The sequence below is a fragment of the Protopterus annectens genome, chromosome 1.part0 (assembly GCF_019279795.1).
Source record: "Protopterus annectens isolate FY-2018-M chromosome 1.part0, PAN1.0, whole genome shotgun sequence".
NCBI classification, from domain to species: domain Eukaryota; kingdom Metazoa; phylum Chordata; order Ceratodontiformes; family Protopteridae; genus Protopterus; species Protopterus annectens.
Genome location: NC_056725.1, coordinates 591,858,013 through 591,881,913, shown reverse-complemented (window position 1 = coordinate 591,881,913; position 23,901 = coordinate 591,858,013). Strand labels below are relative to the sequence as shown.

Genomic DNA, 23,901 nt, shown 5'->3' with positions numbered 1-23,901 from the left:
CCAAGGGTTGAGTCATCCGAAGCTGACAGCTTGGTTTCTCCACTTCTGTTAGTCACCAGGCAGGATGATCTCACCTCACCTGTTCATAACATTATTCTGGCTTCCCATAAACCGTCCATCAGAAGACTATTTCTGGATAAATGGAAAAGATTCCCTGTTATCTCAAATAAAAAGATGCTAGATGCGTATTGGGCTCCTGTCACAGCGGTTTTACAGTACCTGTCTAAGATTTTTGCAGATGGAGCTGCAGCCTCTACCATACGAGTACATCTGGTGGCTATTTAAAACTATCATAATGGGTTAGATGTTACTCCTCTCATATCACTGCATTTATGTTTCTCACATTAGGCCTCCAATCAGACAGCTTATAGAGCCATGGAACCTCACGTTAGTTCTCCAGTCTTTGACTCAACCTCCCTTTGAGCCCGCAGCAAAGTGTGACCTCAAATTCTTCCCATGGAAATCCCTCTTCTTGGTTGCCATCACATCAGCCAGATGAATTTTTGAGCTTCAGGCATTGTGCACCAAAAGATCCTATCTAATCTTCCACAAGGGCAGAGTATCACTCCGGACGAACCCGTCTTTCCTCCACAAAGTTGTTTCTGATTTTTCCATCAGTCAGTCTATTGACTTGCCAGTATTTTTCTAATAAAGGGGAATACTGCCTACATTCCTTGGATGTGCACAGGCAATTCAGATTTTATTTAGACAGGACCAAAGCAATTCGTAAAACTGACCAACTTTTCATTTCCATTTCTGGGCCTAGAATGGGAAATTCTGTCTCCAAGGTCACTTTATCTAAATGGTTAAGGGACTGCATACGTTTCACTTATTCCTTTGCAAAGCAACCTATGCCACAGAATATTAAAGCCCATTCTACTAGATCTATGGCAATATCTGTAGCCTTCCACACCTGGGCTTTTATGGATGATATTTGTGCAGCAGCTACTTGGGCTAAACCCCACACTTTTATCAGTCATTACAAATTGGATGTGGTCTCCAGAGGGAGAGCTGCCTTTGGCTCATTGGTAGTCAGGAATGTTCTGCCATAAGGGCCGCTCAAGGATCACATGGTAGCTGGGGATTCTGTCCCATCGGTGATGAATGAAATGAAGATTAACAACATCAGATAAAGAAGTCATGTCTTACCATAACGTTCCGTATGTGTTGTTGATCTTCTTTCATTCATCACTTCCCACCCTCCTTCCCCCGCCAAAGGCTCCTGTGGGGATACTTTGGGTCCAAGTGGTGTCATAGGGCATTTGCGCAGAAATGGCCTCTTGTTTACTTGTACAACATGGGCAAACTCGATCTGAGGTAACAGAGAGAAGGTCATTGTGGGTAGAAGCTTAGCTCGAGAGTTTTTGGCTGGCACGAGCTTGGTATTAGTCTGACTCGGTTCTGAGGGCTTGGAACCGAACCAGTTGGTGATGAATGAAAGAAGATCAACAACACAGATGGAACATTATGGTAAGACATGACTTATTTTTTCAGAAACAGAGCAGAATTTGAAGCAGTGGGCCTGTGACTAAATATGTGGACAGTCTGTTGGTGGACAACACAAATGTCCCTTTAAAGAACAGAAGTTAAAATTCACTAACACAGTCATACAAGGTGTGAAAAAATATGCATTTGTGCACTGGGGTAAAAACTTGGTGTTTTAAATGTTGGCATCCACTCTTGCAATCACAACAGCAGCAGACTTGAGAGTATCTGTTGTCTAGGTAACCAGAGAAGTAAATGGGTTAACACAGTAAACAAAATAAATTAAAATATATGATTCTCTCTTTTGATCATCTACAATACAGACCAAATGGCCTAGCATCTCAAACACCCTCTAGAGAGGACCGAGATGCAATAAAAATAAATGTACATTTTCTTTTTGTACCAGTTGATCTACGAAGGAACTATCATTGGTCTGGTTATGACAAATACCCCTACGTCCTCATTGAATTCACCTATTTCTTCTAAATCTCCCACATCCGAGAGCTCATGTACTTTCCCATTGGTACACAGTGATAATGTACTGGACAAACAAAACATTGTAAGTCTGGTAGCTCTCCCCACCCATTCAAAAACAATGAAGATTCGGCACCCATATTTTAAATATATGTTTTACTACCTTCCAGCCAACTGATATATCAAGAGTTTGATGGAAGGGCCATCTCAGTATGTTACAGTAGTGGATGTCATGTTAGAAGGCTAAGTAAATAACAGAGACAAGAAATGTAATCTAGCCTCTGTGATGTGTACCTCACAAATGACTTCTGTGGAAATGAAAGTTATGCACATACTGTAGTAGTACAATTGAGTGATCAGCTGCAGACTCACTGACAGGCAGTGCTAAGTCCAGCTTACTTTGTTTGTCTTTTTGGCTTTTCCCGGTTAGTGGCTGCCACAGCGAAACTCCGATCCGCTAATGATTGGCAGTCGATTTTTTTTATGGTGCCAAGTTGCCAGCCCGATACCCAACCCTCAGCGAAGGCACACCCATTCACGCATGTCTTTTGGAGACCACTAGACCGTGGGGAGGACATGCAAACTCTACACAGTAGGCACTCCAGCCGAGATTCGAACAGGAGAACCAGTTTACTATTAAAATGTCAAACAGCACTACGTCGACTGTACTATAGTCGAACACGGAAGTTCGAAAATAGTAATATCGACGTCAAAAAAACAATCTAGGAATGGTTTTAACATGGGTCGAGGTAGGTGTTCAGTATTATTCAGAACTACAAACATCTCCCCTACCTCGACCCATGTTAAAACACAGTCCTAGATTGTTTTTTTGTCGTCGACATTACTATTTTCGAACTTCCGTGTTCGACTATAGTACAGTCGAAGTAGTGCCGTTCGACATTTCAATAGTAAACCGGAGAACCTCTTGCTGTGAGGCAACAATGCTACTGCTTACTAATGGGGGTGAAATAATTGCGAGTTCTTAATTTTTTAAACTTCTTTATTAAATCAGCACATTTTTTCGGTAATACTGGTATACATACATTAATAGAAAAAAAAAATAAACTGCAATAATATTTTATTTTCATAAATTAAAATATTTCCATTTTTATTCTCGTACAGAGTACATTATCTTTCTAACAATTTTATTCTGTGCAGAATTACATGATTTGCTTAGCTCCTGCATTCCCATTAACATCACTCCTCCTCCTCCTCCTCATGAACATTATTCTGCTTGTATCATGCCCATAAATTCCATTTACTTCTATATACTTTGCTCCTTCCCTTTTCTAAAGATTCCACCTCTATTTTTTTTTTTCTTTACATTTGTCAGTACTTCATTTATAGATGGTTTTGATTTCTATTTCCATTTTCTTACAATTGTAACTGTGAATTCTGCAATGGAAGGAGAATCCACGTGCAAGCTTTTCATAGCTTTGACAGCTCTCTATCCCCATTACTGCTGCTGTTTATTCCATATAATGGGTGAAGGAGTCTATATTTGTTCACTTAAAAACCTTCTTTGCATTCTGGACTACATGGAACATACAATTTAATCACAGCCGCCTGTATGGCCAGGCTTTGTATGATAAGTATGGTTATTTGGCAGTTCTTCAGGAGTCATGGAGGCAATATTCAGATGCATTGGACAAGCCTATCTTACTTTCACTTCAGATCAAAAGAGAAATAAAAAAAGTGATTGAACCCATTCATCTTCCAGAAGGCTGCATACTTGTTTAGCCATACCTCTGAATGACTTTTAACTTGGATACCTTTATATTCAAATTTGGAAACCCACCTTGGGTGTATCCGGGCTCAAAGAAATGTTGATGTTATTCGTGTTTCACTGTTGCAGTCTTGGCTTGTTGGATTTCCTGCAGTGGAAGCACTTGGCCGGCCCAACTACCAAAGAGTATTTTCCTCTCCTTCAGAAACCTGTGGGCACCCTGCCTGCCTTCACTACATTTCGGTATAGAGAGAGTTGGCCGACAACATGACCTGAGTTCGTTCTTGCTGTCGGAGCTCAAAGCAACATAGTAGTCAGTGCATCGGTCAGCGTGCACCAGAGAAAGAAGACATCTAAAGCTAAGTACCCCATTGGGGAACGTTTCATGTACTTTTTTTCACTAATGTCTGAGAAAGTTAACTGTCTCCACTGTGGCAAACAGATAGCACACCGGGACTTTTATTCTTTTTGTGTGACTTGTTTGAGGCCTGAACACAATTGCTCACTTTAATAGCAAAACTGTCGAGCATAGGGCTGAGATTCTAACTAAACATTTTATTGAGTTGTTAGGGCATTGTCATACCATGCCATCTGCCAGTTGAGCTGAAGTAGATTTCCCTTGGCAGAAAAAGGAAAAGTGCTTGAGGATAAGGACCTCAGACAACACTTGTTCACTGTTGACCAGTCCTCCTGGGCTTCTGATTGTTGAAGAACGTGAGGTGCCTTTGCAGCCCCCTTTGACGACTCAGGTGGTGGCACAGGTCTCTATCAAGACCCATTTGGAGACTGATATGCCTCCTGGTTCCACTACTTCCTTACAAGACAAAGGACTTAGCTTGCTGGTTGGGTCTGGGACTACTTCACAGGCTCTGGCTTCCGAAAACCGCTGTAAAACCAACAATGGTTCTTTGCAAGGAGATCAACTCGGCCTACAGCTCACTAGAGTCAGTTATTTGTCCAGATACAAGTGCAGAGGTCATCCAAAGGCCAAAACCTAAGACTGCTGACAAAAACAAAAAAAAGACACCCACCTTGCCTCAGGGTAATCCTACCGACTCCCACTTTTAGGCCTACCAGCTATACCTAGTGAGGTTGGTTGAGGATTTGATTTCCTTTGTTAGATCCAGACACCTCCCTCCCCTTGAAACATTCTCTAGTAAAATAAAGAAGGATACCCTACCACAGGAATTTTCTGACTGTTTTGACTCAGAGGATGATTTTGATCATGATGAATCCATCTTTGAGGAGGGTGCATCTATTGTTTCCTGTGATGATTCGGACTCTGAGGAGAACCTGGCCTCAGCCTCCCCCCGAGGATATTTTCTTTGGGGAAACATTGTATATCCTGAGGGAGCACTTCAGGTGGAAGCTCAGGACTATCCCCAATGCAAGATAAGGATTAGAGAATTTTTTAATCTCCCTGAGCATAAACCTCTTGCCATTCCCCCAGTCATAGAGGTGGTAAGTGATATCTTCCTAGATTCCTCTTTACAGGATTTACAGGGTTCTAGAGTCCCACAAACACCTTTTTAATTACCCTGTGGTAGATTCTGAAGTGGTGACACCAGGCCCTAAGTGGGCAAAAGCCAGCTCTTCCAAAAATTCTTTGCCTAGAGACAAGGAAAGCAGAGCCTTAGCTAGTTTCGGAAAGAAAGTCTACACCTCTGCTACCCTTGTCATGAGGGCTTTGAACTGCCAGTTTCATTTGATGAAGTGCCAGGAAACTATTCTTGACCAGATGAAACAAAAACTAACGGGGATTGAAAATAAGGCCCTGTCAAAGGGATTAATGGATCTATGCAACTCCTGCTCTCAGGTGGCTAAACATTCTGTGGACTGTGGCTGTGATGCCTTAAACACCTCCATCAAGGTCAGCCACAGAATCCATCATTAGAAGACATGCCTGACTGAGGGAACAGTCCCTTCCTGAACATGTCAAATCTTATCTTCTGGATGCCCCTTAGACAAAGATTTCCTTTGCGGTCTTAAGCAAAGACAGAGGGCTTAACCCATGTAGAGGCTCCATGGAACCTGTACCAAAATCCTTACAAGGAAAAGGTTTTTACTCCAGACTTTTCCTTGTTCCCAGAAAAGAAAGTACCTGGAAGCCAATTCTAGACCTCTCAAGACGCAATCGATTTTTATAGGTCCAAAATTCGAAATGCAAACTCTACAAAAACTCCTGCCCATGATTTCCTCCAGTGCCTTCATAATAACTTTTGATGTCAGATTTCCCTGTAAAGGAAATACACCGAAGGTTCTTACACTTCAGAGCAGGTATAAGGCTCTGCTCTGCCCTTTGGCTTGTCTACTGCACCAAAGGTGTTCACAAAGTTTGTAGCCTCAGTGATAGCCTTCTGCAAGGGCAAAGGAAATCAGATTTACCATTAATTGGATGACTGCCTCATTCAGGCAGCAAGCCTAGAAAAATTCAAAGCAGATCTACTTTATACCCAAAACTTACTAACCTCATTGGGTTCACCATCAGTACACAAAAATCTTAAGCAACCCCCATAAACAGGATTGTGTTTCTGGGAGTCTTGCTGAACTTGGCTCTTTAGAAGACTTTCCTCCCTCCGGACAAGCTTACCTTCCTAACCCTGTACTTCAAAAAGTTCTTGGTCAAGGAATACCTCACAGCCAGACAGTATCGCAGGGCCCTGGGATTCATGGCCTCTTGCATTCTCATGATGCCTCTGGCCAGACTACATATGAGAAAACTGCAGTGGTGTCTCAAAAATATGTGGTGCCAACATTCACAGTCTGTCTCACCTTCAGAATAAAACTGCTTCCTTGACTCAGAAAAGAGATTGCCTGGTTGGTCCAAGCATGCTCCCTCAATCCAGGCCTTCCCTTCCGGTTTATCCCTTAGGACCAAACTCTGATAGCAGATGCATCAGAGATAGCCTGGGGAGCCCACTTCCACAATTTCTAGACTCAAGGCAGATGGCACTCAAAGTTCAAAAGCAAACACATCAACCTAAAAGAACTAATGACAGTTCACAAAGGTCTGATTGCCTTTGAAAAGAGATGAAATCCCACAGTCCTCTTGGTGAAGACAGACAATGCCACAGTTATGTGGTACATAAGCAGGGGAACCCACTCTTACCCCCTTTGCCACCTAGCCATGTACCTTTGGGAAATAGCAAACTCCCTAGGTCTGCATCTCATGGCACAATACCTACCAGGAGAAATCAATCAACTAGTGGGTCACCTCAGCAAGAGCCTATCAGACCTCCATGAGCAGCATAGCAGAAACTTGTGGTGTGCCACAGGTAGACCTTTTTGCTACCAAAGAAAATGCTCACTTGAAAAAGTTTTGGTCCAAGAATAAAATAGCTTAGAAGACAGATGCCTTTTCCTTTCCTTGGACAGATCTATTCCTCTGAGCCTTTCCCATACCACTGCTACTGAAGATATTGTTGAAAATAAGGGAAGAGGGGCCAAGGGTAATTCTGATAGCCTCATATTGTCCAAGGAAGCACTGGTGCCCTCTGTTACTCAGTCTAAACAATGGAGCCATGTCAGCTATCCCAGAGAGTGGACCTGCTAACGCAGAACAGGGGCACAATAATAATCTCCAGTCTGCACATCCACTCAAATTGACAGCTTGGATGATACCTTGAACATGGAAGGGGTTGCTCCTTGACATTCTAAGAGAAGCCAGGAGACCTGGCATTAGAAAATCTTCCTCCACCAAATGGAAAAGATTAATTCTTTGATGCAGACAAAACCCTTGTCATGCTCAGATCCTGTTCACCCTGTCATACTTATCCAGCCTTTTTGAAAAAGGTCTCTCCTTCACTTCTGTAAAATACCATGCTTCGGCTATTTCTGCCTATCTGCCTTCTCAGCCTCATCTTTTCACATCCCCTCATGAAACAGTTTCTGAGAGGGGCTGTCCACATTAGGCCTTCCAGAAAACTGCATTTTCCTTCCTGGAACCTCAGTTTCCTTCTGGAGAAACTCACCATTCCATCTTTTGACCCAGCAGCTTCCACTGATATAAAATTCTTGGCATGGAAGACGGCCTTCTTATTAGCCATTTCCTCAGACAGAAGGGTGTCAGTGCTGCAGGCCCTTATGTATATGAAACCTTTCATCATTCTCCATCCAGGCAGAGTGTTCCTCAAGATCAACCCTTCATTTATGCCCAAGTTGGTGACAGAAACTTCTTTAAACCAGATCATACACTTGCCTACATTCTTTTCTAACCCTCAAAGCAAGGGGGAGGAAGGATCCTGCACTCTTTGGATGTGCACAAGAAACTGCATTCCTGCTTGGACAGTGCCAAGAATGTCAGGAAATCAGACCAACTTTTTGTGGCCTTTACCAGTAACTCAGCAGGGAGACCAGTTTCTAAACAAACTGTTTCCAAATGGATGTTCCACTGCATCTTACCCTCACTAAGAATGATGCCACAGTACAAAGACAAAATGATCAGTTTTAACAATTGGCTTAATTACTGGTGTCATTCTAAGGGGATCCAATGTCTGTCTGCTTGGGATGACATGCTTGACAAACCACGCTGCTTCGCAAGGGATGGCTTGCTCCTGTCACCCCTGGGCTTCCGGATATTGGCCAAGGCTCTTGCCACTCCCATAGTGCCTTTTTTAGGCAAGGCTCAAATGACAAACCTACCTCCCTAGAAAACACAAGTGGAAAAAAACTAAGGGTAATGCTGCTCAATGCCAGAAGTCTAAACCTCAAGATGCACGCCCTCGAAGCCCTCCTTAGTATGGAGAACATTGATGTCTGTGCAGTGACTGAAACCTGGTTCAAGGCTCCTGAGAGCACCCCAGCACTATCAGGTTTTACCTCATATCATGCTTTCCGGCCCCAAAACTTGGACCGAACCACAAAAGGAGGGGGAGTATCCATATTCATCAAAGATACCCACACCTCCAGGTTAGTGGCAACGTACGAAGCATCGGAGACCATCCAGGTGCAACTAACCATAGGCAAAACTGCCTTACAGTTTGTAGCATGCTACAGACCACCCTCTCAAACTCAGGAACCCCACACAGCCTTCCTGAAGACACTGGAGTGTATGAATGTCTCTCCAAATACCATCATTTTGGGAGACTTCAACTACCCAAACATAGACTGGGAACATTACTCAAGCCCCAACACCCTAAAAGGTTCCTAGAATTCATAAACTCAAATGCAATGGAACAACTAGTCACCATTCCCACAAGAGGAGACAATATACTAGACCTGATCATCACAAACATGGGGACAAAATGCTCTACACCTGAAGTATATCCCTCTTTGGTAAGATCAGGCCATAAATTAATCTCACTGGATATCCACATCCTGCCCCCACCCCCTGCACAAAAGACCACAGTGAAGAACTTCTCAAAAGCCAACTTCACACTTCTTAAGACTGAAGTGGTATCCTTCAAGGCCCCTGGGCCAATGGAAACCACAACCCACACTGCTGTATCCTTTGCAAATGCCTTCTACGGGCACCTTCAAGAATGCATGGATCATGCAATCTCAAATAAAACCAAGACCCATTCCCCCAAAGGCAGGCGCCCGGTCTGGTGGACCCCAGCCATAAACAAACTTTACAACAGGAGGAGGAAGCTACTACATGACAGAGCAAAATCCCCAAAAGGGAAGGCATCTCAGATCAGTACTAGCAAAAAACTACGATCACTCATCAAATCATCCAAGGCCAACTTTTAGAGAAAAATCGCAAAAGACACAAAAGACAATCACAAGGCCTTCTTTAGCTATGTTAGAAACCTGGGTGGAAACTCCCAGATATGCTCAGAGTTAGTCCAAAATGACACAAAATACACTGAACCCACTGACATTGCCAACATTCTGGCAGACAGGTTCAGTGCAAATTTCTCCTCCCCCTCCCCCCCAAAAGGAGAAATAACTATCCCAGCAGAGTGTAGCCTCCCAAATATCTCAGATGCCCAGGTGAGAGCTGCCCTCTCTAAAGCTAAAAACACAGCATCAATGGGACCAGACGGTGTCCCGGGCTGTGTACTACATGAACTCCAAGAGGAACTAAACCCACACATAAGGCTGCTGTTTAATCTTAACCTTACTACAGGATACATACCCAAAGAGTGGCGTACGGCAACAGTGGTCCCACTTCACAAAGGCGGTGCTTCTATGGACCCTGGAAATTACCGCCCCATAAGCTTGACGAGCCTGGTCTGCAAAGCTATGGAGAGGATCATTATGGAACTCATAAACGAAGACAGTGGGGACCTACAGACATTGGATCCTACCCAATTTGGCTTTGTCAAGGGCAGATCCTGCCTTTTGAACTTGGTCGACTTTTTTGAAACAGTCACTAAGGCCATTGATGAGGGCAAGGCAGTTCACACAGCCTACCTTGACCTTGCAAAAGCCTTTGACACAATACCCCACTCGGGCATCATAGACAAACTCATCAGCTTAAATGTAAACCCATATGTCACAAGATGGGTTGCAAACTGGCTCAAGGACAGAACCCACAGGGTCAGAGTTGCTGGAGCTATGTCAGACTCTCAGCCAGTCACAAGTGGTGTCCCACAGGGCTCAGTCCTGGGACCCCTCTTGTTTGGCATTTATTTTTCCGAGGTACAGGCAAACATAGGAGAATTGTGGCTGACAAAGTTCGCAGATGACTGCAAACTGGGCACCCTAATTGATACTCCAGCGGACAAAAACATCCTTCAGAGAGGCCTCATAGAAACAGATAATTGGTGCCAGAGCCATGGCCTTAAGCTGAACACCAAAAAATGTATAGTCATACCCTTTGGGAAAAACAAGGTACCCACAAATTACCACATAGGTGGTAATCCATTAAGTACGGAAGAGGTAATCAGGGACCTAGGGACCCAGGTTGACAGTAACCTCTCATTTGACACTCACATTGCCAAAGTGGTTAGGAAGACCTTCTATATTGCCCACCTTATCATGAAGGGTTTCACATCTAGATCAAGAGAGGTCATTGTGCCCCTGTACTCTTCTCTTATCAGGCCAATGATTGAGTACAATGCCCCATTTTGGATGTATCTCACCCGACACCTGCAGCAGTTGGAAAGACCCCAAAAGTTTCTCACCAAGAGGATAAAGGGTCTTAAACATATGTCATATGCTGCCCGACTGAAAAAACTCCAGCTCTATTCAGTTGCATACCGCCTGCTCAGAGGTGATCTGTGCCTGACGTACAAGGCCATGTCCAATCCGGAATTAATGGACATGCTCCACCTCAGAAAATCCAAATCCATCAGAGCCACGAGAGCAAGAGACTTAAACCTCAACACAGAAATAAATAGGACGTGCTGTTGGGACAGATTCATAACCCAGAGGCTCCCTACACTCTGGAATAGAATCCCAGTCCATGTTAGGCAGAGCCCCTCACTGATTCTATTCAAGAGAAATCTTGACGAGTGGATGGGAGATCGTAGGTTTACCCCAGGGGTCATCTCTGTGTCACTACTAGACAGAGGCACAGTAAACTAAACCCTAAAAGGGCGTAGTATTCTCATCCTAAGGGGTGGTGAAAGCCACACACACTCTGGCTAGGCTTATAAATGCCCTAGGGCAGATAGCCTAGTACGAACCTATGAACCTCCTTTTGTTACAGCCATCATGGTAAGATGCTTCCTGGTGCTGTGAGGACACAATCTATTTGGGCTCCTGCTACCTCTACAGCCTTTCTTAAAGGGGTATCCACTAAAGACATTTTGGATGCATCTGCTTGGTCGTCTTTGCATGCCTTCACCTAACATTACCATCTTCCTACCTTTTCCAAGTCCACAGCAGGATTTACCATTGCCATTTTTCAGTGCATCCTTGCCTCTCCTTAATCTTTCCATTCACCCTCCTTTTCAGCTTTGGAAATCATCCCACAAGTGAGTACTACAATAGTGAATCACGAAGAACATAGTACAGTTGTATAGACTTGCCATAAATGTAGATCTTTGTGTGTATTCACTGTTTCAGTATTCTTTCCTCTGGCCTATGGGATAGACTAGGACATTCACCTTCTCAGTCAGGGTGCTCCCCCTTCCTTCTCTATATTTTATTCTGGAACAAAGGGTCCCAGACCTGTGACTTCAGGGACATACTGGCATCCCACTTGTTGGGGGCAAGAAAGTGCTAAGGTCATGGTGCCAGTCAACTCCCTTTATACCCAAATGTAATGACATCAGTAGGGCATCCACTGGCTTCTGGAGGAGGGCAAAATATTCTGTGGTAGTCGGGCCAGCCAAGGATTTCCACAGCAGGAAATCCCACAAGTCAGGACTGTAACAGTGAATACACTCAAATATATACACTTATGGTAAGTGTACACAGCTGTACTTTCCTGTACCTTTCTTTGCATACTTGCTAAGCAAAGAGTATGAAAGGTGCAAAAATGAGATTGTCTCATTGAAGTTAGGCTGAAACATAGGTAATAGGTACTCACCATAGCAATAGATCTTTAAAGATGTCTTGCCCTTGGCTTTTTTTTTTTTTTTTGGTTCCTCATCAAACATCTTTTCAGATAACAAAGAACTGACTGAAACTGAGCAGGGCCTTCCAAGGGGTTGTTGATGGTATAGTGGAGGACTCTGCCTGTCTGAACTTGAGGGCTGGCCAATAGAGCTTTACATGCTGGTACAATGTTTAAAGGAATGCTAAGGATCTCCCTGGTTCTGTGGCATAGAGAGAAAAAGAGAGAGAGAGAGAGAGAGAGACAACTAGAGTTTGACCAGCTCACCTGTCCTGGGGGAGTTCAGACGTACAGCATGGGTGACACCTAGAGGGGAGCACTGCATGTTAGACCAACAAGACACATACCGCTCCTGTGCAACCACAATGGCTAAGGAAATCAGTGTCCAAAGGCATGTTTCTTGTAGTAGGCAACACTGAATCCAACTCGAGAGCTGCTGAAGGAAAGAGGCAGCTCCAAGGGGTAGGATAGGCCACTGTCAGATGTGATAGCTGGCCTGCTCTCTATAACCCACCTCTTCATATTGGCTGATTAGCCATACTGGGCAGGAACATATGGGTTGTAGGAGTCTTTCCTAAGTTGGGGATGCCTGCCTGTCATCCCCAGTAGAACAAATAGACCAAAGTTAGTGGAGCCATTGGACAGGTGTGATTGAGGAGCAGAACAAAATGGTAGAGATATGCTGTGTTGAGATATTTTAGGTGCTCTTGGGGTATAAGAATAATGTGATACCTATGTGACAACCTTTTTCCTGTTGGGCATTGATTATCTTGTCTCTTTTGTAATGCAGTCACGCTAAGTAATACAGATGTAGTAAAAGCCTATGTGCAATTACATATTGGCAAAGTACCTAAGGCCAATACTTTCAGTAGAGAGTTTTCTTTTTTATAAAAGTTAACACCTTATTTATAATAACAGACTTGCTCATTCACTTCTGATTACTAGGCAGTCAAATGGCAAAAGTTAGCAGATTGGAGCTTCAGAGGGGAAAAATTAGAAAAATATTGAAGTGAATGAGGCTAAATAAAAGTTTGAAGAATTTTGCTGTCCAATGGTTCTTGGCTCTTATGTGCATTCACTCTCTGGTACCCACTTTATTCAGTTCAGGAACATAAATAGCCTAAGTGCAGGGAAGCAAAACTAATCCTGGATAAAATGTCCCTAAATCTCTGTCTGCCTTCTTACTGTCCTTTCTGCTCAGGATTCTTAGTACCCATCATTATATTCTCTTTTACAAATTTTCTCCCTACTAATCTCCACTGTTCTTCTCTAGCTGCCATACTCTTACCTACTCATCTTAATGAGTTCTCTGCAGTTTTAATAACTAATATAATTATAAAAATGCAGCTGCTTCTATACTGAAACCTGAATTCAGTTGTCGTTGATTGTTCACATAAAACTACCTGCAGTCTAAAATATTATCACAAGCTTTATTTCCTTGCTGTTTCAATCTTGTGCATTGGATGCACTCAAAATGTAGGTCATATTCTGTCATCACTTTGTATCGTCTTGTATATGTGATAATATTTCTTAGTTATTATAAAGTCTGCAACCATTTGTTGTATGTTCTGGTATTTCTGTTATCCTGCATTTTAAATTGATGTATTTTTTTTCTTATTTTTATTTTTGGCACCTATTTCCCTGGGTGTCGGCTAGAAAGGGTCTTTGTCCAGTTGGGCTTTCCCAGTAAAACAAAGTAAATAAACAAACATTTCTAGCTGCATGCCTAGAACACACACACACACACACACACACCCCACACACAAATGCTTGCACTCACACAAAAAACATCAAAGCTACTGGCACGTTGGAGGGTTATTAGTCAGCTACAACATGTTCTGGGGATGTGGGACGAAAACAGAGTACCTGGTAAAAGTAACAGGATGGTAGCACTCCACAGCATGGGAAAGATGGACCTGAATGGAAGTCGGATAAGACTATAGTATGCAGAGGGAAATGAGTAATATGGTGAGAGCAGAGAACCAGCTGTCATATCCTCCACAGTACTGGTACGTGTAAGCTGTTGAATTGTGGGGGTTACAAGATAACTGCTTGAGAACGTAGGTAGAACAAGTAATAAGGTACATATTTTGATGCACTTAAATAAAGAAATGACATACAGCATTACTAAAGAGGAGTCAGAGTATTCAAACACAAATGTCTTCTCTTTTAAAGGTAGAGAGAGATTGATGTTTACAGTTAAAATAAAGCAGCAGCCCTGCTCTGTGGTGCATGGAATAGATTCCCATTTCTGACCTAGGTGACCGAGAGTTCAGTTAGTGGCTGCAGCACTAGAGAAGCTAGGCAGGGGAGGTGGAATGAAGGACTGTGACCAGCTTGCCTCAGTGGAATGAGAGTGGGGTTTGCACACAATCTGGGGCATACTGTTTTGGTGTTAACTCCCTGGTGGAGACTGCAGACTCACCACTTGTGCCTTGAGAAGTGGGACAGGACTGTTTGGAGGGAATAACCCTTGCAGAAGTGAGGGATGATCTTCATGGTCAGGCTTTTGCTTGCTGTACCCATATGTCTCTCCAGGTATGTGCATTTGGGTTGGAGAAACTAAACAGAAAACCTCAAATTACCCTTGATGGTGGTCTGAATGATGTCCCATTCTGTTCAACCCTCATCCCAGTGATAGAGAATGAATGGTCTGATTGGCCATGGAGGGAGCTGATTATTAACATGCAGCAGTGAGCAATGAGTACAAAAAAAAACAAATAAAGCAGTTGGTTTCCCAGAATTTAGCAAAATGATACAAGTTAATATAGGGGCGGCACAGTGGCACAGCAGATAGTGTTGTTGCTTTTTAACAAGAGGTTCCCCAGTTCAGTTCTCTGCTAGGGTGCTTTCTGTGCAGAGTTTGCATTCCTCCCTGTGTTCATGTGGGTATCGTCACACATTCCAAAGAAATGCAGTAGGTGGATTGGACAAATTAAATTGGCCATAGGTGTGAGTGTACTTGCAATTGTGTGGTGGGGAAGAACTACAGGTGGCAGGGCTAGCCACCCAGTGGTGTAAACCTTGGCTCTAGATGATTGTCACTGTTGAGGTGACACCCCAACCCCATATGTAAAAAGGGGTTGTGGATGGGTGGATATAGGTTAATATAAAGCAAGCAAGTAAGTTGTATCATCAAACAGCAGTGTGTATTTATGGTCTTTATTTCTTTATTTTAATGTTATGAAGCGTCCAATAATTTTGATATTACAGGCTGTTGTGTAGTGTACTTCTTATCACAGATGAAGTTTGACTGTTGTAGCCCTGGGCATACATTTGAAGTACTTGGTGACACAATGTATTTTTTCATGAAAAGATACTGTTAAATTCATGAGACATATTGCTGGGTCATTTGTACAGAAGCAGGATGCTTGCCTATACTGTGAGTTACCTTGGTATAGACATGGACCCAAGTACCTCAGAGCACCAGCTGAAAATTCAAAAGATTGAGTGGACATATGCTTATCCTTTATGGGGAGAGTGATACTCCTCTGTAACTGCTCCCAATGAAGGTTAGAAGATGGACACGACTTCTACAGTGCCACCAGTAGCAAGGACTATATTTAGTGTGAATGATTTGTCCAACATATTATCACATCACTTCACACACAGAACAGGAGGAAAATGTCTCCAAGGCCTCATTGTCCACTCCTCTCCCCTTCAACTGTGTCACGGAAAGAGGGGAGATGTAGCCATAGTTGCTGGTGTCAGGAAGAACTAAAATGAAGTGGGGAATCTGGGTGACATGGTAAAAAAGCAGGTGCCAGAGTGATTGTGAGAGGCCAGCCTCTCCAAGAAATGTATAAATAATAATGAATATAGCTGTCATTTACTTACAGAGTTATTTCCTTAATGTAATCTTGATATTTTTCTTTGCTTAACTTTTAGGCTGATATTAGCAGAGATGAGATGAAGAAACCACTACTGGACGTAGAAGACACATGGGTTTCTGTAGAAGGACCAACCTCAATTGTTGAACTGGCTCTGGAACAGAAGCACATACATTATCCACTGGTTGAACACCATTATGTCCTAAGTGCCATCCTGTATGGAATAATGAGGTTTTGTCTGAAGTCTGTCAAACCTTTGGCTCTGTTTGATAGCAAGGTATTTGGAAACAAGAACTAGCATTTGTTCATTAGGGACTGCTTTTCGTGTACTTTTGGACTTTGATACACTGCAGAATTAAGCAATTTTGCTGAGGGAAGAATAGTAGTTTGTAAGCAATGATATTAATCATTTCTATTTTGGTTTATATTATAAAATCTGGAAATTCAAAATTGATCTGATTTTGGAGGAGGTACTTAACTATTGGATTTCCTTTTTCGACATGCTGAGCTTAGCACAGATCGGAATTTTCTCTACATCTTTATGTTTAGAGACGCACACAGCTCACACTGGCACACATCCTAATCTCACTCACTGTATTAGGTAGACGTGTTAGCATTTGCATTATTTGCTTCTTTTCTGACATTTGCACAGCTCAAAAATCATGCCTGTTCGTCTTAAAAAAAGTTCATTTTCTGATGCCTAAACACTTAAAACTTCAAAAGTGATCCTGTGTGACATTGCTAGCAAGGGCCTCTGCTGACAATGATTTTGCTTCTTCAAACAGGAACATAATGCTAAGCTTTGTCCCAAGTGCTAGTACCTCAACCATGTGCAGGGGACAGAGAAAGTGAAGCTTGTGGTAGACCTACATTACTGTGAGGATGATCTTGGATCTGGGGGTGTTGCACAGCACTGGGATGGGAAGGAGGATCCTTCTTCTGATCCCACTCTGGTACCAAACTAGTGGGATATGACACATAGTTACAGAGGCTAGACATTGATCAAAGCTTCCACCTTCAGAGTCTACTCATAATGTAGCTTTGCCTTCCTCATGATTTGCAATCTGTCTTTTAGCTAGTAAGACATGAAGTCACCATGCTATCTGTTCAGTCTGCTCAGGAGGTACACTGCCATTCAGCATCCTTGCAGAGAGAAAGTGTTTGTGCGTTTGTGTGTGTGTGTGTGTGTCTGTGTCTGTCTCTGTCTCAACACTAACTCTCCCACTCACATTTGTCCACCAACAGATGTGAGCTTCTCAACCATCTCATGTAGAGGATTTCTGAAATCCTCCAGTGTAGGGTTTAATTATTGCACTCAATAGCAGGGACTCTACTTCTTTTTCCTTGCTTCCCATAAGTGAAGCAATATTTATTAATAAGATTCCTGTTGGTCCTTTTGCATTGTTTTATTCTCAGTGCAATGACCCAGACATTGGATATGCAGATATTATTCAACTTCTTTTAGGTTTTGTGTACACAGGTGCAGATGTGCTCCTGTAGGGAGCATGGTTTGATGCAGACTTGTCATAAGCATAGTTTTCCTTTATTCTAAAATAATGTACGCTCATACAGATATTTAAAGCATGGGCATTAATGCCCTTCTAGCCTGCCAATGTACCAAAACATTTGTTCCCATAAGTGTCCAGGCTGTTCTTAAAAATGTCTAAACCAGTGCTTGCTTTAATATAATTTGGCAGTCTATTTCCTGCATCAGCTGCTCAGAGAACCAATTAGTACACTTCTCATTCCTATAGAATCTCCTGCATAAGTTGTCTGGTGATTATCTTCTGCTTTTTGGTAACCTCAAACATTCTCAGAGATAGTTGTCTCTAAATGCTCTATATACCTGAATAAGGTCTCCTCTTAAATATCTGTGAGAGACACTGCACAAGTTCAGATATTTTAGTTTTTCGTAATAACTTAAATCTTCAAATCCATGGATCCCCTTGGTATATTTCCACTGTACTATTTTCAGTTTACTCATCCTTGTTTTCATATAAGGCTTCCATATTGGTATTCCATACTCAAATTTGTGTCTAATTTATTTATTTTATTTATTTTACATTTGTTGACTGGGAAAGTCCGACTGGATATATGTCCATTTTCTGCGGAGGTCCAGGGAGAAAAGGTCCAACAATACAGACAGTAAATTACAATTAAAATGTAACACTCGGTTATGAACTATAGTAGATAGTAATATACACTCAACAACCCAGTACATTAATAAGGTGCAATTGAACAGTAAGGCTTGGTTTACAGACTCTGGTAGATAATAATATACACAGACTAGGGAGGCAAAAATGCTACAGTCTATCCTGGATAATATGATATATAGGGTAATTCAGTATTGTATATAGTACTGTTAAGTGTACCATTGGAAAGAAGAAAAAGTGAGTTATACTAAAGAGTGATAGTTTAAAAGAGGCAATACAAGTAGTACAGGGTGGATTAAGTAGAGGAGTAAGTAAGGGTAGGGTCAAGGGTGAAGGAATAGAGGGATAGAGAATGTTGAGGGCATATAGAGAGATAATGGGTAGTGTCAGGTTGTAGAACTGGGTAGCAGAGGGGTCAATCTGTGTTGGAGCAAGGACATAGCCAATGGGTGGCAAGATGCCTTTTCAGACTTTTTTTGAATTTGGTTAGAGAGGGTTCTAAAGTTAGGTCGGCAGGAAGTGAGTTCCAAATTCTGCCAACATAGTTAGAAAACAGTGAGTCTCCAGCTGAGTTATTAGATTTGAGTGTTTGAACAAGGTGTTTATTAGATGATTGTCGTGTCCTTTGATTACTGTAAGAATTAATAAGGTTTTTAGACCAGGAGTTTTGTCAGGTTGATCGAGGACTTTTATAGGCAACTGTGAGCTGATTAAAATGAAGTAAATTGGGGAATTCTAGCCACCCTAGTTGAATAAGGTTTAGGCAGTGATGAGTGTGATACGCAGAGGCAGTAGCAAATCTGGCAATGTGGTTGTAACAGCTTGAACGTTTGCTCAGATAAGATTTATTCAAGTGGGTTAGAATAGGAGAGGCATCTAGAAGGGTTGTGAGTAGGTGAGTACGGGCGATGGCAGTCCTTGTTAATGGGGTTAGGAAATGTTTACTTCTGTATAGAGAGCCTCATTTTTTATTAATGGTTTTAATAATTTGGTTGACCTGCATATCAAATTTGAGCTGGTTATCTGCAGTCTCCCCTAGAAGTTTGGTATGAGCATCGGGGAAATAATGGTGCCATTGTTGGATTTTATTGTAAAGGAGAGTTGGGTGGATCTGTAAGTGGGGGAGAAGAGTAGTAGCTTAGGTTTGTTAGAGTTCAGAATCAAGTCACGGTGAGAGAGCCAATTTTCTACTGAACTGAATGTTTTCTGGGTTAAGGTCACCAAGTCTGATGGGGAGGAGGCTGAGCAGATCAGAGTAGAGTCATCAGCGTATTGGGTACATGTTGCGTCTGGGATGATGGTACAGAGATCGTTAATAAAGATAGAGAATAGGAGGGGACCTAAAATAAAGCCCTGGTGACCTCCTAGGGTGTCAGGTAGCTGAGTGGGTAGTTTGTTCTGCCACAAGACAGCTTGACGTCTACCACTGAGATTGGAACTGAACCATTGAATAGCTTGGTTATCCAGTGATGTAGTTTTCAGAGTATGGATGAGTAGTTGGTGGTTAACCATAGCAAATGCCTTGGACAGGTCGAGAAAGATGGCTGAGGATAATTTATTGTTATTTCTTTTGAGGTTTATGGCATTAGAGAAAGAAAGGATAGCAGACGTGGTACTGTGAAATGGCCTAAAGGCATGTTGAGAGTTCACCAATAGATTGTTCTGGATGATGTACTGCAAAAGTTGTTTATGGATGCACTTCTACATTATTTTGGCCAGAGGGGAGAGAATGGCAACTGGTCTGTTATTAGATAGTTCAGTGGAGCTTGCCCCCTTTATGGAGTGGTATAACATGAGATGTTTTCCAGATGGAGGGGATGGAGTTTTCTGTAAGGATTCTATCGATCAATATGGAGACTGGGTATGCTATAGCGTCTGCGGCTTTTTGTAGGTATTCTGCAGGGAGGTGGTCTGCAGCTAGGGTGGTGGGTTTTAATTTGATAATAAAGGATCTGACAAGTGAGGTAGGTATTGGTTGGAAGTTAAAGGAGAGGTGAGTAGAAGGTAAAGCTGTAAGGGATTTAGAGCAAATGGGAATTAATTGACTGGCAAGGGTCTCTATGGTCTTGGTGAAGAAACTATTAAAGGTGGTAGCAATGTCTTCTGGGGGGTTTTGGATAGCATTAGATGGAGCTGGGGTAGTGGTTTGACTTGGATGAAGAAGTCTGTTGAGACCCGCCCAGAAATGTTGAGGCTTGTTTTGATGTTTCTGTTGATGATTGTGGTAGTATTTTTTTTTTTGTCTAGTAGAATGGATTTTTTGAGTCATTCCTAAGCTGACAATATTTCTGCCAGTCTAGAGGAGATTTAGTTGCATGCCAGGTGGTCCAGGCTATACTTCAAAGTTTGTTTTTTGTTGTGGTATTTCTTGTAAGTCATGGTGCAATCTTTGTTTTAGTTGTAATAGTATGAGCAGGAGCATGAGAGTTAAGGATGGTGAGGAATTTGGTGTTAAAGTATACAACGGCATCCTCAAGTGGCAGTTGTTTTAGGATTGCCCAGTTGCATAATATAAGTTCATTTTGGAAGTTGGTATGGTTGAAGTTCTTATTGTTTCTAGTTGTTTTATAAGTGGGCTAGTGAGGGTTGTCAGCTTTGTGCTTAATAATGAAGGTTGGAAAGTGATCACTTATGTCATCAGGGAGTGTCTTAGATTTGTACATGTTCATTGTGTTTCACTGTTGCAGTCATTACTCTTGGGTTATCCTGCTGGCAGGCTACCCGCAGTCGGCCTGAATTCCAAAGTCTTGGTCCGGCGTCGGTTGCTGTCGCCTCTTCCCTGACGTCAGTGTGCCAGGGGTATAAAAGATGCAGCCGACCCCATTTTCTTCATTCTTTCTTGCCACGCAGTGCTCGAAGCAGAAGCAGTTCGCAAGTGCCGGTCGGCCGACTCCTGACATATTCGTGTTCAAATTTCAGATCCAAAGTCTTCATTTAAAGCTAAGTACCCCGTTGGGGAAACTTTTTTCTTGCTCCAGACCGATGTCAGAAAAAGTTAATAATTGTATTTCTTGTGGGAAGCAAATACCTCATAAGGACTTCCATTCTTATTGTATTCCTTGCCTAGGCCCTGATCACGACGTTGCTAATTGCAGGTTTTGTGCTAGATTTAACCAACACACTATTAAGCGTCGGTACGATTTTGCATTTCATTACTTTGGCCGAAGATTTAATTATACGATGTCGTCGGATAGCCATCCGACTACTGCAATTCACAAGAAACACAAGGAAAAGGACAGACATCCGAGGTCCAAAACTGACGACGAGGCTTCTTCTAAGCCAGTCGCCGGTTCTCAGTGAGGCGCTTTCACAGCCCCTGACGCCCTCTACCTCAGGCCTCTTCCGACTCCCACGTGGAGCAGACTAAGCTGCTGGAAACTCAAGGTATTGGACACTTGCAAAATATTCCCTCAGATGGGTCCGGAGCCGCTGAGCAGGCATCAGCTTCTGAGGGTGTTTTCAGGCCTACACAGTTATACGTAAAACAGACTACAGCTTCAAAGGCAAAGACTAAAGCACCACTACAGACAAAGAAACAAGTGCAGCAAGCCCATAGACAGGCCTCCCTGCCTAAAAAGCAGATGCTCAAAATGGCCGAAGACCTAAGTACTTTGATCAGGGGTTCCCATCCTCCTCCTGATAAGAGGCCTAGGCAAGAGACAGAATATGAATCTTCAGATCAGGTTTCCATTTCCTCTGACTACTCTTCTGAACAGGAATACTGTCTTCCTCCCTATGAGGATTCTGATGCTGAAGAATCTATCCCTTCAGCCTCTCCTCCTGAGGATTATTCTTTTGGAGAAATCTTGCATATCATGAGGAAGCACTTCCACTGGGAGAGCCAAGAGTACTCAGAATCTAAGAAAAGGCTCAGAGACTTTCTTTTACTACCTCAGCACAGGCCTCTTGCTATCCCCCCTGTTTTAGACATTGTAGATGATGTATTTTCAATGTCCAGCCTGTCTCCTGAATCTTTACCCCCTGCACCTGTTAAGCCAGACAGATACTACAGGGGTCCAGATTCACATAAATTTATTTATAAAAACCCTGCAGCTGACCCAGAAACTATTTCTCAGGGTCCCAAAGAGGTCAAGGCTTCCACTGCAAACAACCCTATCCCCTCAGACAGGGATTCAAGAGCACTGGACAAATGGGGGAAAAAGGTTTACACTTCTGCTACCTTGGCTGTGAGGGCTTTAAATTTTTCAATTTCATATGCTTAAATATCAGCAATACTTAATGTCACTGCTTAAACAGAAAATGTTAACAAATTCTGAATGTGCAGAAAACAAGGAAATACAGGATTTATTGCATGCAGCTGAACAAGTGGGAAAGCATACTTTGCAATGTGGTTTTGATTCTCTGGAAGCCTTTTGCAGGGCCACTGTTACGGGTTCTGTCATTAGGAGGCATGCTTGGTTAAAGGAACAGAGTCTGCCTGATCATGTTAAAGCAAAATTATTAGATGCCCCATTACAGCATGATACTTTGTTTGGTGTTAAAGCAGAAGAGGTGTTGAAGAAAATGGAAGACAAAGCGAAATCTATGCAGACAGTTAAGGATTTCTTACAGGTGCAGCCACCAAGATTTAGCAGGAACTGGCCTACAAAAAATTGGTCCTTTCCAGTGTCAGACAGGCCACAAAGAGGCAGATACAGATGCCCCAGAGGCAGATCCCAGCCCCAAGGCTCATACAGGCCTAAACAATGGGGTGCTTTTACCTCCGAAAGTGGAGAAGACAAATCACAGCCATACAGGAAACAGTCCCAATGACTTTTCTTTGCCAGCACCAAGCACTTATCTTTTGGCAGCCCCCTTAGGGGGAAAACTAGCACTGTTTTCACAAAATTGGCACATGATCACCCAGGACATATGGGTCTTGAATATAGTGTCTCAGGGTCACACTCTGTCAAGGGTAAAAGGTATGCCAGACCTGCCACACAATCAATGGGCAGAGGCACAAAAGCAAGTTTCATCCCTCATGGACATGAGGGCCATTCAACGAGTACCACAGCAAGAGCAGGGACAAGGATTTTACTCGAGACTTTTCTTGGTACCCAGAAAGGACAAAGCCTGGAGACCAATACTGGACCTATCTATTCTAAACACATTTCTGGACATTCCAAAATTCAAAATGTTGACTCTGCAGCAGCTTCTGCCCATGCTGGGCAAGAAGGCTTGTCTTGTAACTTTGGACCTAAAAGAGGCATACCTGCATGTCCCAATCAGACAATCTTGCAGAAGAAACCTCAGATTCATAGCTGGCTCAATGCACTACCAATTCTCTGCACTGCCCTTTGGCTTATCTACTGCGCCCAGGGTCTTCACAAAATGCCTGGCACCAGTAATTGCATTTTGCAGACAAAGAGGAATTCAAATATATCCTTACTTGGATGACTGCCTTATTCAAGCAGAGAACAAGGACATTCTACCAAAGCATGTGGCGTTTGTAAAAAGGTTACTAATTTGCTTAGGGTAGACGAAAAGAAATCAAAACTAGTACCCTCTCAAGAGATAATATTCCTGGGTGCAAGCTTAAATGCAACTTCCCAGATGGCTTATCGCACGCCAGACAAACAAAGGCAACTGACTTCTTACTTCAAAATGTTGGCAACAAAGACCCAGTTATCTGCAAGAAAAATTCTGCAGGCTTTGGGCTTCATGGCATCCTGCATTCTGCTAATTCCATATGCCAGACTGCATATGAGGAAACTACAGTGGTATCTAAAAAGTGTTTGGACTCAACATTGCCACAGCCTGGAAACATTAATTACCCTCATTCCC

The 23,901-nt window shown here is 42.7% G+C and overlaps 1 protein-coding gene across 1 annotated transcript in view; it reads left to right on the top strand.

The window, feature by feature from the left end:
- Positions 1-23,901, top strand: part of RAB3GAP2 (RAB3 GTPase activating non-catalytic protein subunit 2) — a 2,949,955-nt gene that overhangs the window by 2,744,922 nt on the left and 181,132 nt on the right. Inside the window, exon 31 of the mRNA XM_044061656.1 lies at positions 16,023-16,241. Coding sequence (XP_043917591.1) covers positions 16,023-16,241 — 219 coding nt within the window. The remainder of the gene's footprint in view (positions 1-16,022; positions 16,242-23,901) is intronic.